General features: G+C 36.6%; 1 protein-coding gene across 4 annotated transcripts in view; it reads right to left on the minus strand.

Moving 5' to 3' along the window:
* The window catches only part of Naa35 (N-alpha-acetyltransferase 35, NatC auxiliary subunit), a 116,178-nt gene that overhangs the window by 92,520 nt on the left and 5,618 nt on the right, over window positions 1-18,040 (minus strand). For all 4 annotated transcript variants that reach the window (XM_046425901.1, XM_046425903.2, XM_046425904.1 and 1 more), the window contains exons 3-5: window positions 5,938-5,971; window positions 3,195-3,309; window positions 2,240-2,314 (exon numbers count right to left, since the gene is read on the minus strand). In XM_046425901.1, coding sequence (XP_046281857.1) covers window positions 2,240-2,314; window positions 3,195-3,309; window positions 5,938-5,971 — 224 coding nt within the window. The remainder of the gene's footprint in view (window positions 1-2,239; window positions 2,315-3,194; window positions 3,310-5,937; window positions 5,972-18,040) is intronic.

An 18,040-nucleotide genomic window follows, 5' to 3' on the forward strand; every position in this document is an offset into this window, starting at 1 on the left:
GATTTTGAATTTTCAGATTAGGGATAATCAGCCTGCACTACAAATGATTAGCCATCTATGAAAAGCATTTTCACATATAATTCAGTTTGTGATATACTTGGAGACTAATGAAATTAAACAGTGATTCTTTAAGTAGTATTCAAATACAATCAATTCCACAACATAGTCAATAAAAATCCATAAATTGGGGAATTCACAATTTAGAACTAATCAGATTCTTTGCCTCTCATTCAACTCTTCCTTTTTGTCCTCGCCATTACTAACTCAACCAACAGCATCATTTTACCTAAGATGACTACAAGAAACTACAATGGTTTTCATGCCTTTCATCTCCAATTTAATACCCTTAACCAGAGGGACCATTGTAGAACATAAAGATAAGCATTCAACACTATTTTACTCTAAGATGGAAGCTAGGAATATCAACAATAGTCAAAACTAACTATTTATGTACCAAGAATTTATGCTAGGTATTTTCATATAACTTTATCTCATTTTTCCATAACACCCAGAGAAATATGGTATTTTTCTCCTTTCACATGGAAGGAAACAGAGTTAAAGAGTTTATGTAATTTGTCCAAGTTACACAGTGCAAGGGAACAAGACAAATGCTACTCCATTACAAAATGAAACTGGTTGTGTAAAATATTATAATTAAGGTGTATATCTGGAATGACTATTGTGCAGAAGAGAGACTTTTCAGATTAAAAACCATCTGATAATTAAAACCCAAACTCTAGGGGCCACGGTTGTGGCTCAGTGGTAGAGGGATTGCCTAACATGTATGAGGCACTGGGTTCAATCCCAGGCACTGCATAAAAACAAATAAATATTATGTTCATCTACAACTAAAAAAAAATTAAAAAACAAAACTCTTAAATATAGTTCCAAAAGACTCACAAAATAGATCCTCAACTTTGGCAAAACTCCTCCTTTTGTTTACCTTTTCTACCTCCTCTAGTCTCACACATCTCCCACTTGGGTCCATGCCAGACTTCATCCACAAGTAGCTTTTTTCAGGAGTCTCCAAAATGGGATATTTTTACTCTGCCATAACTATGCTCTGTGTGTGTGTGTGTGTATATACTGTTTTGCCTACAATTCCATAATCCCATCATCTTGTCATTCCTACCATTCTTCATACATAATTATCTCCTCCTCTCTGCCCCCACAGCACAATTATGAAAACATTTACTTGTAAGAATATTTTCTTTGGGGCTGGGGTTGTGGCTCAAGCAGTAGCGAGCTCGCCTAGCATGCGTGCGGCCAGGGTTCGATCCTCAGCACCACATACAAACAAAGATGTTGTGTCCGCCGAAAACTAAAAAAATAAAATAAAATATTTTAAAAAGCCTACCTAAAAAAAAAAAAGAATATTTTCTTTGTATGTCTGTCTGGACCAATCCTCTGTCTCCCTCTCCTACCCTACAAGAACTGTAAAATGCTAAAAGATAATGAAAATATCTTTGAGGGAAAGAGACAGCTTTGGAAGACAAAGGATCAGGATTAGGAGTGGGGCCATGATCCATGTTAGCAATGTAACCCTAAATGATACAAGAAAACACAGGTAACTAACAGATATAAGACCTAAAAGAAAATTATATTGTGTGTGTGCTTCTCTCACTCTTGGCAATCTATTTGTTAAACGAACAAATTAATAATTATTACATGTTCCTAAGAACAATCTTTTTAAATAGCAATTAAAAAAAAAAAAAAAAAACGGATGGTCAGAAGAGGGGTAGGGAGCAGTACAAATGCGAATTTTTCCACAACTAAACAATACTATCAGGGAGACATATATCCAGTAGACAAACATTAAAAAATTTTCCTTCAGAAAGGACTTCAGAACTTACCCTAGATTGGACAAAAATCTCTCCAAAGCCAATTCAAACCACCCTTTGTTTCAATTATGTTTACCTTATTGAAACTTCTAATTACAGATTTATTTCTCTGGGTAATTTGAGAACAAAAAGGGTACTCAAAATAATAGCTATAATATCTTAATTGTAAAGAAATTATCCCTTTACGAAGAAAATGGGAGTCTAAAAGCACCCAGATGGAAATTAAAATGCTATTCCCTATGGCGTTATTTAGCTCGCTAATCTTATGTAAATCTTAGAGAACCTGGCATTGCATATACTTCATACTCAACATTGGGTATATATTTTAAAATTCAAAGATTTAGGTAGATCAAAGTTTTGTTTGTTTAATTAACCAGCAGTCTTATTTTAATTCTTACCAAACAGCAAAAACATGTATCCATTATCCCTATCAACTCGGGCAAGGTAAGGTCTTTAATTTTAATGGTGCCATCCTAAAAAAAGGAAAAAATATGACAGGTAAGCAGAAATTTTTAATATTTATGGTTACTATGTGCAGTAGCATTTTGGATTTCAAAGATTTGATATTTAAAAACAGCAATTCTAAGAAAATGATAGCTCATCATTTGACATAGCTAAGACACCAAATTAACTTTGTATTCTTAAAATAATACTTTGTAAATTTTAATTTTAATTTTCAAATAATAATTATAGAAAGTATATATTCTAAATAGATCATCAAATACTTTAATGTGAAACAACAAAGACCTTTATAATAAAAAGTAAAATCACAAGTACTTTAAAGCACAGTTCAAATTAGTTTTAAGCATTCATAAATATGATTCATTCTAATAATCAAAACTACTTATTAAAAAAAGTTTCAATTTAAAACTATTTTCCTCAAGTTTTTTAACTACTTGTAAATTTTGTTAATAATGTTCGCTTTGCTTAGCTACTCTTTCTTCATAAAGTATGCAATTTCTGGCAACTACAAATGAATTTCTAATTCAACTGGCATTGAGTAAATTTTAAACTCATACCATTATCATTTGCTTAATATATTATTACATAAAATGTAATCTTCCAAGCCAATTATCCTGGTATTTGAATATATACTAAAATGCTTTCAAAAATTAAGTTAAAAATACACAAATGCACAAATTTAGAGCAAGTTTATAAGGAAGACCTCAAATAATTAATTTCTAGAGTTCAAAAGGTAGATTGGTAAATGTTAGAACTAATTCTTGTTTATCATACTTGAGTTGCTTTCAAAAAAATCCGCTTTAACAGTTATAGTATGTTTGATTTCATTATTAAGCACAGGTTTTAACATATGAAGTAACAAAAGGTAAAAGAAAACACAAAAAATACAACCTTGATAGCTTGTTCAAAATTGAGAACTTTTCGATTAACTTGATTGCCAATCATGCCAGCATCCATCTTGGGATCCATCATTTCAATAGCAGACATGGCTTCAAAAAGACCAAATCTGCAAATAAATCAGTCCCACAAATTGTTTTTGAACCCAAACCCAAATTCCTACATTAAATTTTATTAAGATACTTTTAGCAACTATGGTATTCTATGTATTCAAAGTCTTTCTAATTTGCTAATACTTCTACTTCAATTAATCATCCCTTAACAAAAATGCTTTCATGTACTTGCCATTCAAATTATTTTACAAGTACTGTGAGAAGAAATTTAAAATGTTTTTTTATTCTTCATTCGAAAAGGCTGTGCATTAGAAATTTTTGGAATAAAACAGATCAACTGATCTATAATGGATTGCACTTTGCCTTCTTTAAATAATTTCCTCTAGCATTCTGAAAGTCATATTTCGAATAATCGTTATCACTTTCACTTTTTCTTCATTTTCTTCATGTCTTAAAAGTACAATAATCTGGCACACTGAAGTCTACAATGCCCAAAGTTTTGGCAATTTGTAATAATAAACACTCTAGAAATCCTAACAGTCTGATAGTTGTTACTAATTCGCCATAAGGCCAAACAATTGTGACAGTCTGTTAACTGATTAATAAGAATATCCTTGAGATACACATACCTCAAGAAATGGAAGAGGAAAACAAAAAAGCCTAAAAGAAAGCTTAACTAGTCATCAAGCTAATGACTTACTTTCTTAAGTCATTAGACAACCAGAAAATTAAGACAACTACACTATCACATATCCAATCCTATCATTTCTCAGATAAAAAGTAGTTAAAATATCAAAAAAAAAAAAAAAAGGAGACAGTACGAATATATAACAATGAATCCCATCGGTACTTACAAACATAGTGCACCAATAAAAAAATGTGGGAAAGCAAAAAAAAAAAGAGAGAGATTTTCTTCCAACCAATCTCATCTAATGCTTCAATTTACTGACAATATGACCATATTATTAAAGACAACTCCCATCTACAAATTTGATGACTAGTAACCAAATCCCAAATAATATTTTTCAAAGAGCTTCTCAAGCTAGAAGAGAAAATATGTAAAAATGGAAGAGAATTTTGTCAATAAAAAAATACAGATTAACCAAATATCAAACAAACTATAAAACTACAACAGTTGGGGCTGGGGATATAGCTCATTGGTAGAGAAATTGTCTAGCATTGATTAGGCTGTGAGTTTAATTCCCTACACGACAAAAAATAAAAGTAAAAAACAAAGCTATAATAATTAAAAACTTTCTAGAATACATAGAAAAATGGAAAAGAATATAAAGAATCCACACCTAAATTTCTGTGAAAACTATGTATAATAAAGGTGAAATTACAAATTGTTGAGAGCCACAGCCGAAGGGGCCCCAGCAAACTTCCAGCTGCCAGCAAACTACCAGCTGCCGGCTGATGATTGGCTCACAGCAGCCCCAGCAACATCTAGCTGATTGGCTCCTCTGCAGTGATGCTCATTGGGCTGTTTCCCTGCCCTTTCAGACCACGGAGCTGCTCATTGGGGGACTTTTTTGGCTCCGCCCTCATGACCCAGCCAATCGGCCTCAAGAGCAGGAGGATTGTGGGAGGTGGGGAGAAGCTTGTGGGGGAGAGAGAGGCTTGTGGAAAGCCGGTGGTGGCAGTTGAGGCTCTGAGGGTTTTTCCTGAGAGGCTGTTTTGTTTGGCGTGTGTGGTTCTAAAAATAAAGTTAGTTTCTTTTGACAAGTGGCTCCTGATTGTGCCCAGCCAGACTGCGGCATTAAATCACTGGAGAAAAACGATCACTCAATAAATACTGTCAGAAAAATGGCTAACCTCATGGAAAAAGTTAAATTTCTTATTCACACAATTTGAAAAAATAAGCCTGAGGCAGGCTTAAGTTCTAAACCTAAAACAAGCCAACAAACAAAAAGCTTTTCTTCAATAATTCACAAAGCAATACAGGAAAAAGTTGGTAATTGCAACTGAGGAAATATTTTGAATTCTCAAAGTGGAACTACAACATCAACCTTATCCGGAAATATGTGAGAAATTCAAAATCTGTGGCTCCATACCAGACCTATTAAATACACAACATTGGGGATAGGAGCCAGCAATATGTGCTTTTAAAAGCCCTCCAGATAAGCCTGATGCACACAAAAGTTTGAGAAGGACTTTTTGTTTGTGAGTGTCTCCTCTTACTAAAAAAGGCATGTCCAATCCTGTCCACTTACTATTTCAAAATTCTGTATTTCGAAACCTGAAACTAAGCCTGGCCATAGTAATATGGAAACAGAGGCTACCTATAGAAGTATAAATATAATTAAGCATTTCCTTTTATTTTTTCCAGGGATTCTCAATTTACTTCTATACAGGCATTTAGTCACCTGAGATTGGTCATCAACCAGCCAATCATATGTGACATACAAATGATATCTTTTCAAGAAATTCCACATTCAGTACATCCACCCTCAAGAAAAGAATCATGTAAGTCATAATTTCACTAGGTAACAGCCATTTCACATCCCAATTGGGGTCAGCTGCCCCAGAACAGCTCACCAAAGTTAAACGTGTATGTGTGTGCATATACATATATATAATTCATTTTTACAATCTTTGAAAAGTAAACTTACCCAACACTACTACATTTAAGAAAAAACTAGATCAAAATATGACACAAGAGTATTCACAGGACACATACTTACAGTTTATCATGAAGCAGTTCTCCCAACTTTAATTCTAAAATAAACAAGAGAAAAAATCCTTTTAATATATTTAACTTTCAATTCTAACAAAAAAACTTTAAAAACGAAATCACCTAAAGAGATGTAAAGAAGCAATATCCAGAACGTTACCCAATCCTCCTAGCTAATCATATGTTAAAAAACTTTTAACAGTTCCAGGTACCAAAATGGATAAATGACATTAAAGCATAACAGAAAATATAAGCTAGAGATTCTCAAGAGTGATCTGGGAACCCAGGAGTTGATGATATTAAAATAACTTCTGTTGTATTTTGCACTGTGTTGACATTTGCACTGGTGATGCAAAAGCAATGGTGGGAAGGGGTAAAAAAACAGCAATAATATACAAAACTGTTGTAGCTTCAGCACAAACTAAACTAATATTGTTCACTTTCAGTTAAAAAGAACCCCCCTCCAAAATTCAATTTCACTTAAGAATGTCTTTGATGACTACTATTCACTAAGGAAACACAATCAAAAACTATAATGACACCACCTTACACCTATTAGGATGCTAATGATTAAAGAATAAAAAATATACTGCGGACGTAGCTCAATGGTAAAATAGCTGCTTGCATGTATGAGGCCCTGGGTTCAATTTCCAGCATATAAATTTTGGTTCATTATCTTAAGAAAAAAGACTGGGATGCAGCTCAGTGGTTAAATGTCCTTGGGTTCAATCCCCAACATTATTAAAAAAGAAAGAAAGAGGAGCTGGGGTTGCAGCTCAGTGGTAGAGTGCTTGCCTCGTATGCGTGAGGCACTGGGTTTGATCCTTGGCATCACATAAAATAAGTAAAATAAAGATATTGTGTACATCTACAATTAAAAATATATTAAAAGAAAAAACAGAATACAGGTATTATAAGGATGTGAAGACATTGTTGGTGGGATTCTAAGATAGTACAGCCATTGTGGAAAACAATATGAACAATGTGGCTGTTCCTCAAAATATTAAAAAGAGTATTACCACAGAATCCAATAATTACACTTCTGAGCACATACCCAGAACTGAAAAAGGATCCTGAAGGGATTTCTGCACACCCATGTCCATAGCAGTATTATTCACAACAGCTAAAAGATGGAAGCAACCTAAGTGCCCATCAATGAATAAACAGATAATCAAAATGTCCCATGTGTACAATGGAATACTGTTCAACCTTAAAAACGAAAGAGATTCTGACATATGCTGAAGTATGGATGACCCTTAAGGACATTACACTAGTTGGGAAAAACAATCACAGAAAAACAAATACTGTGTGATTCTACCTGTATGAAAATTTAGTTAAAAATCACTGACACAGACTATAGACTGGTAATTGCCAGGGGATGAGGAGGAGGGGGAGAAACAGGGAGATAACTGTTTAACAGATACAAAGTGTCAGTTTGCAAGATGAAAAAATTTACAGAGATAAATGGTAGCGATTGTAGCACAACATTATCAAAATATAAAATACCACTGAAGGCTGGCGTAGTGGAGCACACCTGTAATTCCAGCAGCTGAGGAGGCTGAGGTAGGAGAATCGCGAGTTCAAAGCCAGCCTCAGCAAAAGCAACTCAGTGAGACCCTGTCTTGAAATAAAATACAAAATAGGGCTAAAGTGCCCCTGAATTCAATCCTTAGCACCAAAACAACAACAACAAAACACGCCATTGAACTGAATGATTAAAAATAAGATGGAATTTTTTTTATGTTAGGTTTATCTTAACACAACAAAAAAATCAAGAAAAAAAATCCTTGATAAAGCTATAAAAATTATTAATCTCAGGGCCAGGGCCAGGACCAGGGTATGGCTAGGAAGTTATCTACAGTGTAAAATGTGAGGAGACATTTTCAATTCCTGCCTTCTTAAATTTTGTAGGTTCCTAATACATTGCCGCTAATTAATCTTTCAAATCTCAACCTCTGAGTAATGCCCATTAAATACTGTACTCAGCAAAAGAGGAAGGCATTAATACTTCTGCTGCATACCAAAGTAAGATAACTGTCTCAGGGTTATTTAGACTTGAGAATATGGCATTTTAAAAAAAGTGACTTTACTGATTCAAGAAAAAAAGTTACAATGTTTGTTGTCAATGATAAAAGTTGAGCTTTCAAGCAAAAATTTGTATTTTGGAAAACATGTGCCACTCTGACAGTTTCCCAACACTCAGAAGACCTTTCTATATCAGTGATATTAACAAAAGTGCTTCTTAATAATGTATAATGAAATGTGTTAATTTGGAAAATCTGCATAACTCACTGAACCAATATTTTCCAATGGCAGTACATTCTACAGAATTAGGCATGGATTGAAGATCCATTCAAAATCTAAAAGAAACCAATAGATTTTTAATGTAACAGAATAAAAAGCCCACTGATAGGGTTTCACATTCCACATTGCAACTAACCTTTAATCTTGAAACTACAACCTGTCAAGTTTTGGGTATAGTATCAAAGAACAACCACAATCATCTGAAAAGACTCTTCCATTTTTCAACTACATATTTGGTGAGGCCAGATTTATTTCATATGCTTCAAGCAATTACAGAAGCAAATACGAAAATTCAGTGGCCCTTTATTATGGCAGACATTAAGTATATTTGCAAAAATAGAAATGACTCCACTTTTCTAAATTATTTTTTGTTTTGGAACACACATATTTTTCATTAAAAAAATATATAGTTGTTAACATTCAATGGGTTTATTATGATTGCTTTTAAATGAATTAATAAAGTTTTAAAATTTCTCAGTTTAAATTCTACTAAATACACAGGGACAATAATTTTAAGGTGTATAATAGAATCCTGATCCAAAAAGTTTAAGAACTGCTGTAATAATCTATCATACACTAAGGATAAATATGAACCAAATAGCTTCACCAAACTTAAAAACACCCCACAAGCTATTAGCAAATCCATCACTCTGGAACTTGGTTTTCTTATCTATAAAATGAAAGGTTAAACTGTATGATTTATAAAATCCCTTAAACACCCTGGGTAATCCTGAACACTTTGGAGAGAGTGAAATAGAGTCTTAAGGAACAACAAATAAAACTGAAGGCCAGGGTACAATACTAGAAAGAGAAGTACTAAGTGAACATGTGAATACTTCAGACCACTCCGGTCACTTAACTGTTAAGTCATGGGCAGTCATGTCAGATCTTCAACCTCAAGGCAGATTAGGTAAGTTTTCTCTAGAGAATATAGTTTTCCAAGAAGAAAGAGCTACAAAATTGATATCCAAGGTTCTCCAACATGAAAGCCAAGTCAAATCACTCCATATTGGTGTTCACAAAGGGTCCCACTCAGAAATTCAGAGCTCCCAACAGGCTTTTTAGTCCTCCATCTGAAGTGGAGTAAACATATATGGGTAAACAAAAATTCAAAAGAACTATTATTACCCTTAAAGAGATAAAATAGTGTTAACACTGAAACAAGAATAGGATATGTTTAAAAGAAGAAGAAGAAGGAGGAGGAAAGGAAGGAAGGAAGGAAGGAAGGAAGGAAGGAAGGAAGGAAGGAAGGAAGAAACATTCAGAGACAAACATGTAAAATTTAAAACATCATCACAGCAGGGCATACCAAGTGCTTAGCATGAACAAGATTCCTGAGTTCAATCTCAGGAATAAGAAAAAAGGAAAACAAAACAAAACAAAAAACAAACATCAGAAAATAAATTCTCAAGAGAAGACTGGAAGATAAAGTTGAGGGAAAAGACAAAGTAAGGACAGTGTAGAAAACGTAGAATAATTCAAGGACACTTACTAGAACTGAAGTATCAAAATGAAAGGGCCTCAGAGTCAACAAGGCAACTGCTATGTAAGTTCTGGACCCAGTGGATAAACAAGATCCTGAAAGGCTACATATGAAAGCTCAAGAACCAAACTTCTTAATAGCAACATTGAAACAACAATCAACATAAAATGCCCTCAAATTCTCCAAGGTACTCAAATGGTACTATCCATTAAGTTGGAGAACAGAAATAAAGACATTTTCAGACATTCAGAGCACATCCCAAAATTGTACATCACATACATTTTATCAGGAAGACAATAATAACATGAACCAAATAGCTTCACCAAAAGACACCCTAGGCTAATGATGAGCACAAGCTCAGAATGAAGTTGCATACAGATCCAAAAGGTAAGAAGCCCAATAGCAATCAAGATGGTCAAGAAATTTCTTAACAGAGACAAACCAATAGGATAAATATCTAAAGAAAACAGAGGACTGGTAAGAGTCTGAAGTATAATTAATGTGTGATTTTCTGTGAAATTTTTGTGAAAAATAGTTATACACAAAGGGTAAAGTAGAATAGTTTTAACTCTAAGTTCAGCTAACAGTTCTGTATAACATAACATAATGTAGCTATCTATAAGAGAAAAGTTCATAGATAATGACTAAATAGAGGATAAGAATCAATAACTAGTAATAAAAACATGATATCTAGAACCATAAATACCAAAATAATCAGTTAAAAAGGGGAAAATTATGTCTTTCAGGTATTCATTTTCTACTGACCAAAAACTTCTAAAATAATGTAAGATACATGATTAAAGGGAAAATCTCTCTCTTTTTTTCCTTTTTACAGTACTGAGGATTGAACCAAGGGATGTTCTACCAATGAGCTATACCCTAGTCCTTTAAACTTCTAAGACAAGACCTTGTTAAATTGCCCTGGCTGTCCTCAAACTTGCAATCCTCCAGTTTCACTTTCCTGGAGTGAATGAGGCACTGGTTCGATTACAGGTGTGTGCCACCACTCCCATCTTTAAGGGGAAAATCTGATAAGATGGAAAAGAGACTTCAAAGTGCATCAAAGGTCCCATTCCTCTGTACCCTCTATATTAATTCTAATTGTTAGAGATTTAAATTATCCAATATCCATGTTACTTTCCTGAAGAATCCAGGGTTAAAGAAGTTGAATGATAGCTGAACATTCTTGAAAGTAGTCTAAATGGAGTGGGGTGAAAAATATCAGCATTACTGATATTTTGCAGTAAGAAAAAAAATTGGGTGGGGCTGCGGCTGTTGGCCCAGAGGTAGCACTTGCCTGGAGTGCATGAGGTACTGGATTCGATTCTCAGCACCTCATGTAAACAAATAAAATACAGGTCTATCAAAAACTAAAAAATATATTTTTTAAAAAATTGGAGGAAGAGGGACAGAGGCTGTCCTATATGCTGGACGGTTAGCAGCATCCCTGGCATATACCCAGGAGATACCAGTAGCATATACACCCCCACACACACACACACACTGGGATAATAAAAAATGTCAAGACACTGGCAAATGTCCCTTAAAGTACAAAATCATCCCCAGTTGAGAGCCCCAATCTAAAGTGATTTACAAATACCAGTGCTGCCCAGCCCACTCATGTTCCACCTCTGAAAACATTTTCCAAGTCAGGACACAAAGAAAACATAATTTCCATTTTCAAAAACAAAATCTTTAAAAAATTTAATTTATAGGTTGACCAGATCTTTTCACCAGGACAATTTCTGTTGATCCTTTCCCTCTTAGATAAAGTGCTAACAAATAGCAAATGTTATGTATGTTATGTATCATTCATTAAACTGGATTCATGGATTGGGAAGGGAAAAGGGGAAACTGTCTGCAAGTCTTACCAAGGGCTAGTTAGTTTAAGTGCTATGCTTTTAGGTGTAGTTCAGTGGGAAAACACTTGCCTAGCATGTGCAAGGCTCTTGATTTCACCCCAAGCACCACCACCTGCCCCCACCAAAATCTACATTTTTGTTATGCACATTTTTAAATGCTATGTAATCGCTTTATAATGATAATATTTTTAAAAAGATTACAGAAGCATATTCCAGACCACCTGAATGATAACATTATTATAATAAAGTTATTGCCACAATTTCAGAGCCCACGCTTGTGTTTATAATTATGCTGGTTTTAGGCAATCACCCAAAATGACAGCTTTTAATATAACAGTGATTCTCAAACTTTTTTAGACTCAGATCCAAATATTCTTTGGCTTGAAGCAATATAACCTGAGAATATTCATTCTTAAATACATTCTGAAGGGCAGAGCCGCCGCCAGCGCTTGCAAGGTAAACAGACCTGTGACAGACTGGCGGGTCAGGCCCAGTGGCCTGCCAGTGTTGTACACACGTCACCCCAACTGGAGTAGGGGCAGAGCAGATCCTTCTCCCACGCCCGGATCAGGCCCTGCCGGTGTGGTGGCCACGTGACCCCAATTGGAGTGGGGGCGGAGGGAAACCGCCACCCGTGCCCACAGGGTGAACAGACCTGTCACCAACCTGCAGATCACGCCCAGGGGTCCGCAGGCGTGGTAGGAGGGGCAGGGCAGATCCGCCGCCCACGCCTCCAAGGTAGGCAGACCTGCGACAGACCGGCGGATCAGGCCCAGGAGCCTGCCAGCGTGGTACACACACCACCCTAATTGGAGTAGGGGCAGAGCAGAGTCGCCGCCCGTGCCAGGAACAGGCCCAGCGACCTGCAGGCGGGGTAGTTACGACACCCCAATTGGAGTAGGGGCAGAGCAGTGCCGCCACCCGTGCCCGAAAGGTGGGCAGATCTGCGACGGACCAACGGGACAGGCCCAGTGGCCTGCCGGTACGACAGACATGTCACCCCATTTGGAGTAGGGGCAGAGTAGAGCCGCCGCCCGCGCCTGCAGGGTAGGCAAACCTGCAACCGACCGGCGGATCAGGCCCGGTGGCCTGCCGGCGTGGTACACTCGCCACCCCAATTGGAGTAGGGGCAGAACAGAGCCGCCGCCAGCGCCCACAACAGGCCCAGTGACCTGCCGGCGTGGTAGCCACGACACCACAATTGGAATAAGGAGAGAGCAGAGCCGCCGCCCACGCCTGCAGGAAAGATACGCAAGCAGTATGAAAAGACAAGGAAAGAAAGGACCACAAGCAATGCAGGTCAACGCAACTTTAGAAGAGGTAACAGCTGCAGCAGATGGAATGTCAGATAAAGAATTCAAGATATACATGCTTCAGATGATCTGGAGTATCAAGGAAGACATTAGATAGCAAAATCAGACAATGAAAGATCACTTTGACAATGAATTACGCAAACAAATCCAGGAAGCAAAGGATCAACTTTACAGGGAGATAGAGGTTATAAAAAACAAACAAACAGAAATCCTAGAAATGCAGGAAGCAATAAACCAACTTAAAAACTCAATGGAGAATACTACCAGCAGAGTAGAACACTTAGAAGATAGAACATCAGACAATGAAGACAAAGTATTTCAACTGGAAAAGAACATAGACAGCTCAGCAAGACTGTTAAGAAACCATGAGCAGAACATCCAAGAAATATGGGATAACATTAAGAGACCAAACTTAAGAGTCATTGGGATACAGGAAGGTACAGAGCTCCAAACCAAAGGAATGAGCAGTCTATTCAATGAAATAATACAAGAAAACTTCCCAGACTTGAAGAATGAGACAGAATCCCAAATCCTAGAAGCCTACAGGACGCCGAATGTGCAAAATCATAAGAGATCCACACCTAGACACATTATAATGAAGATGCCCAACATACAGAATAAGGAGAGAATTTTAAAAGCTACAAGAGAAAGGAAGCAGATTACATTTAGGGGTAAGCCAATCAGGATAACAGCTGACCTTTCAACACAGACTCTGAAAGCTAGAAGATCCTGGAATAACATATTTCAAACACTGAAAGAAAATGGGTTCCAACCAAGAATTGTGTATCCAGCGAAATTAAGCTTCAGGATGGAAGATGAAATTAAAACCTTCCACAATAAACAAAAGTTTAAAGAATTCGCAGCTAGAAAACCATCTCTTCAAAACATCCTTGGCAAAACATTACAGGAAGAGGAAACGGAAAATAACAATGAAAACCAACAGTGGGAGGTAGGACAGTAAAGGGGGGGAAAATAATCAAAGAGGAAAACAAACCATGTTTAGTAACAGAAATAAACAAATATGGCTGGAAGAACAACCCATATCTCAATAATAACCCTAAATGCTAATGGCTTAAACTCACCAATTAAGAGACACAGGCTAGTAGAATGGATCACAAAACAAGACCCAACAATATGCTGCCTACAGGAGACCCATCTGATAGGAAAAGACATACATAGGCTGAAGGTGAAAGGTTGGGAAAAATCATATCACTCATATGGACTTTGGAAACAAGCAGGAGTGTCCATATTCATATCAAATAAAATAGATTTCAAGCCAAAGTTAATCAAAAGGGATAAAGAGGGACACTACATACTGCTTAAGGGAACCATACACCAACAAGACATAACAATCATAAATATTTATGCCCCAAACAATGGTGCAGCTATGTTCGTCAAACAAACTCTTCTCAAGTTCAAGAGTCTAATAGACCACCATACCATAATCATGGGAGACTTCAACACACCTCTCTCGCCACTGGACAGATCTTCCAAACAAAAGTTGAATAAGGAAACTATAGAGCTCAATAACACAATTAATAACCTAGACTTAATTGACATATATAGAACATACCACCCAACATCAAGCAGTTACACTTTTTTCTCAGCAGCACATGGATCCTTCTCAAAAATAGATCATATATTATGTCACAGGGCAACTCTTAGACAATATAAAGGAGTAGAGATAATACCATGCATCCTATCTGATCATAATGGAATGGAACTGAAAATCAACGATAAAAGAAGGAAGGAAAAAGCATACATCACTTGGAGAATGAACAATAGGTTACTGAATGATCAATGGGTTATAGAAGACATCAAGGAGGAAATTAAAAAATTCTTAGAGATAAATGAAAACACAGACACAACATATCGGAATCTATGGGACACATTGAAAGCAGTTCTAAGAGGAAAATTCATTGCTTGGAGTTCATTCCTTAAAAAAAGAAAAAACCAACAAATAAATGATCTCATACTTCATCTCAAAATCCTTGAAAAAGAAGAGCAAAACAACAGCAAAAGAAGTAGAAGGCAAGAAATAATTAAAATCAGAGCTGAAATTAATGAAATCGAAACAAAAGAAACAATTGAAAAAATTGACAAAACTAAAAGTTGGTTCTTTGAAAAAATAAACAAAATCGACAGACCCTTAGCCATGCTAGCGAAGAGAAGAAGAGAGAGAACTCAAATTACTAGCATACGGGATGAAAAAGGCAATATCACAACAGACACTTCAGAAATACAGAAGATAATCAAAAATTATTTTGAATCCTTATACTCCAATAAATTAGAAGATAGTGAAGGCATAGATAAATTTCTTAAGTCATATGATCTGCCCAGATTGAGTCAGGAGGATATAGACAACCTAAACACACCAATATCAATTGAGGAAATAGAAGAAACCATAAAAAGACTGCCAACTAAGAAAAGCCCAGGACCGGATGGGTATACAGCAGAGTTTTACAAAACCTTTAAAGAAGAACTAATACCAATACTTTTCAAGCTACTTCAGGAAATAGAAAAAGAGGGAGAACTTCCAAATTCATTCTACGAGGCCAACATCACCCTGATACCTAAACCAGACAAAGACACTTCAAAGAAAGAAAACTACAGACCAATATCTCTAATGAACCTAGATGCAAAAATCCTCAATAAAATTCTGGCGAATCGGATACAAAAACATATCAAAAAAATTGTGCACCATGATCAAGTAGGATTCATCCCTGGGATGCAAGGCTGGTTCAATATACGGAAATCAATAAATGTTATTCACCACATCAATAGACTTAAACATAAGAACCATATGATCATCTCGATTGATGCGGAAAAAGCATTCGACAAAGTACAGCATCCCTTTATGTTCAAAACTCTAGAAAAACTAGGGATAACAGGAACATACCTCAATATTGTAAAAGCAATCTATGCTAAGCCTCAGGCTAGCATCATTCTGAATGGAGAAAAACTGAAGGCATTCCCTCTAAAATCTGGAACAAGACAGGGATGCCCTCTCTCTCCACTTCTGTTCAACATAGTTCTCGAAACACTGGCCAGAGCAATTAGACAGACGAAAGAAATTAAAGGCATAAATATAGGAAAAGAAGAACTTAAATTATCACTATTTGCAGGTGATATGATTCTATACCTAGCAGACCCAAAAGGCTCTACAAAGAAACTATTAGAGCTAATAAATGAATTCAGCAAAGTGGCAGGATATAAAATCAACACGCATAAATCAAAGGCATTCCTGTATATCAGCGACAAATCCTCTGAAATGGAAATGAGGACAACCACTCCATTCACAATATCTTCAAAAAAAATAAAATACTTGGGAATCAACCTAACAAAAGAGGTAAAAGACTTATACAATGAAAACTACAGAACCCTAAAGAGAGAAATAGAAGAAGATCTTAGAAGATGGAAAAATATACCCTGTTCATGGATAGGCAGAACTAACATCATCAAAATGGCGATATTACCAAAAGTTCTCTATAGGTTTAATGCAATGCCAATCAAAATCCCAACGGCATTTCTTGTAGAAATAGAGAAAGCAATCATGAAATTCATATGGAAAAATAAAAGACCCAGAATAGCAAAAACAATGCTAAGCAGGAAGTGTGAATCAGGCGGTATAGCGATACCAGACTTCAAACTATACTACAGAGCAATAGTAACAAAAACAGCATGGTACTGGTACCAAAACAGGCAGGTGGACCAATGGTACAGAATAGAGGACACAGAAACCAATCCACAAAACTACAACTATCTTATATTTGATAAAGGGGCTAAAAGCATGCAATGGAGGAAGGATAGCATCTTCAACAAATGGTGCTGGGAAAACTGGAAATCCATATGCAACAAAATGAAACTGAATCCCTTTCTCTCGCCATGCACAAAAGTGAATTCAAAATGGATCAAGGAGCTTGATATCAAATCAGAGACACGCCGTCTGATAGAAGAAAAAGTTGGCTACGATCTACATTCGGTGGGGTCGGGCTCCAAATTCCTCAATAGGACACCCATAGCACAAAAGTTAATAACTAGAATCAACAAATGGGACTTACTCAAACTAAAAAGTTTTTTCTCAGCAAAAGAAACAATAAGAGAGGTAAATAGGGAGCCTACACCCTGGGAACAAATCTTTACTCCTCACACTTCAGATAGAGCCCTAATAGCCAGAGTATACAAAGAATTCAAAAAATTAGACAATAAGAGAACAAACAACCCAATCAACAATGGGCCAAGGACCTGAACAGACACTTCTCAGAGGAGGACATACAGTCAATCAACAAGTACATGAAAAAATGCTCACCATCTCTAGCTGTCAGAGAAATGCAAATCAAAACCACCCTAAGATACCATCTCATTCCAGTAAGATTGGCAGCCATTAGGAAGTCAAACAACAACAAGTGCTGGCGAGGATGTGGGGAAAAGGGTACACTTGTACACTGCTGGTGGGACTGCAGATTGGTGCGGCCAATTTGGAAAGCAGTATGGAGATTTCTTGGAAAGCTGGGAATGGAGCCACCATTTGACCCAGCTATTCCCCTTCTTGGTCTATTCCCTAAAGACCTAAAAAGAGCATGCTACAGGGACACTGCTACATCGATATTCATAGCAGCACAATTCACAATAGCAAGGCTGTGGAACCAACCTAGATGCCCTTCAATAGACGAATGGATTAAAAAAATGTGGCATTTATACACAATGGAGTATTACTCTGCATTAAAAAATGACAAAATCATAGAATTTGCAGGGAAATGGATGGCATTAGAGCAGGTTATGCTAAGTGAAGCTAGCCAATCCCTAAAAAACAAATGCCAAATGTCTTCTTTGATATAAGGAGAGTAACTAAGATCAGAGTAGGGACGAAGAGCATTAGAAGAAGATTAACATTTAACAGGGATGAGAGGTGGGAGGGAAAGGGAGAGAGAAGGGAAATTGCATAGAAATGGAAGGAGACCCTCAGGGTTATACAGTGGAGGGGGTAGAGAGAGAGGAGAGGAGGGGAGGGGAGAGGTTGGGAGGGGGGATGGTGGAGGATGGGAAAGGCAGCGGAGCACAACAGACACTAGTATGGCAATATGTAAATCAATGGATGTGTAACTGATGTGATTCTGCAATCTGTGTATGGGGTGAAGGTGGGAGTTCATA

Source organism: Marmota monax, unplaced genomic scaffold (genome assembly GCF_021218885.2).
Source record: "Marmota monax isolate L192 unplaced genomic scaffold, Marmota_monax_Labrador192_F-V1.1 WCK01_AAM20220418_F8-fsc00265, whole genome shotgun sequence".
Classification (NCBI taxonomy): Eukaryota; Metazoa; Chordata; class Mammalia; order Rodentia; family Sciuridae; genus Marmota; species Marmota monax.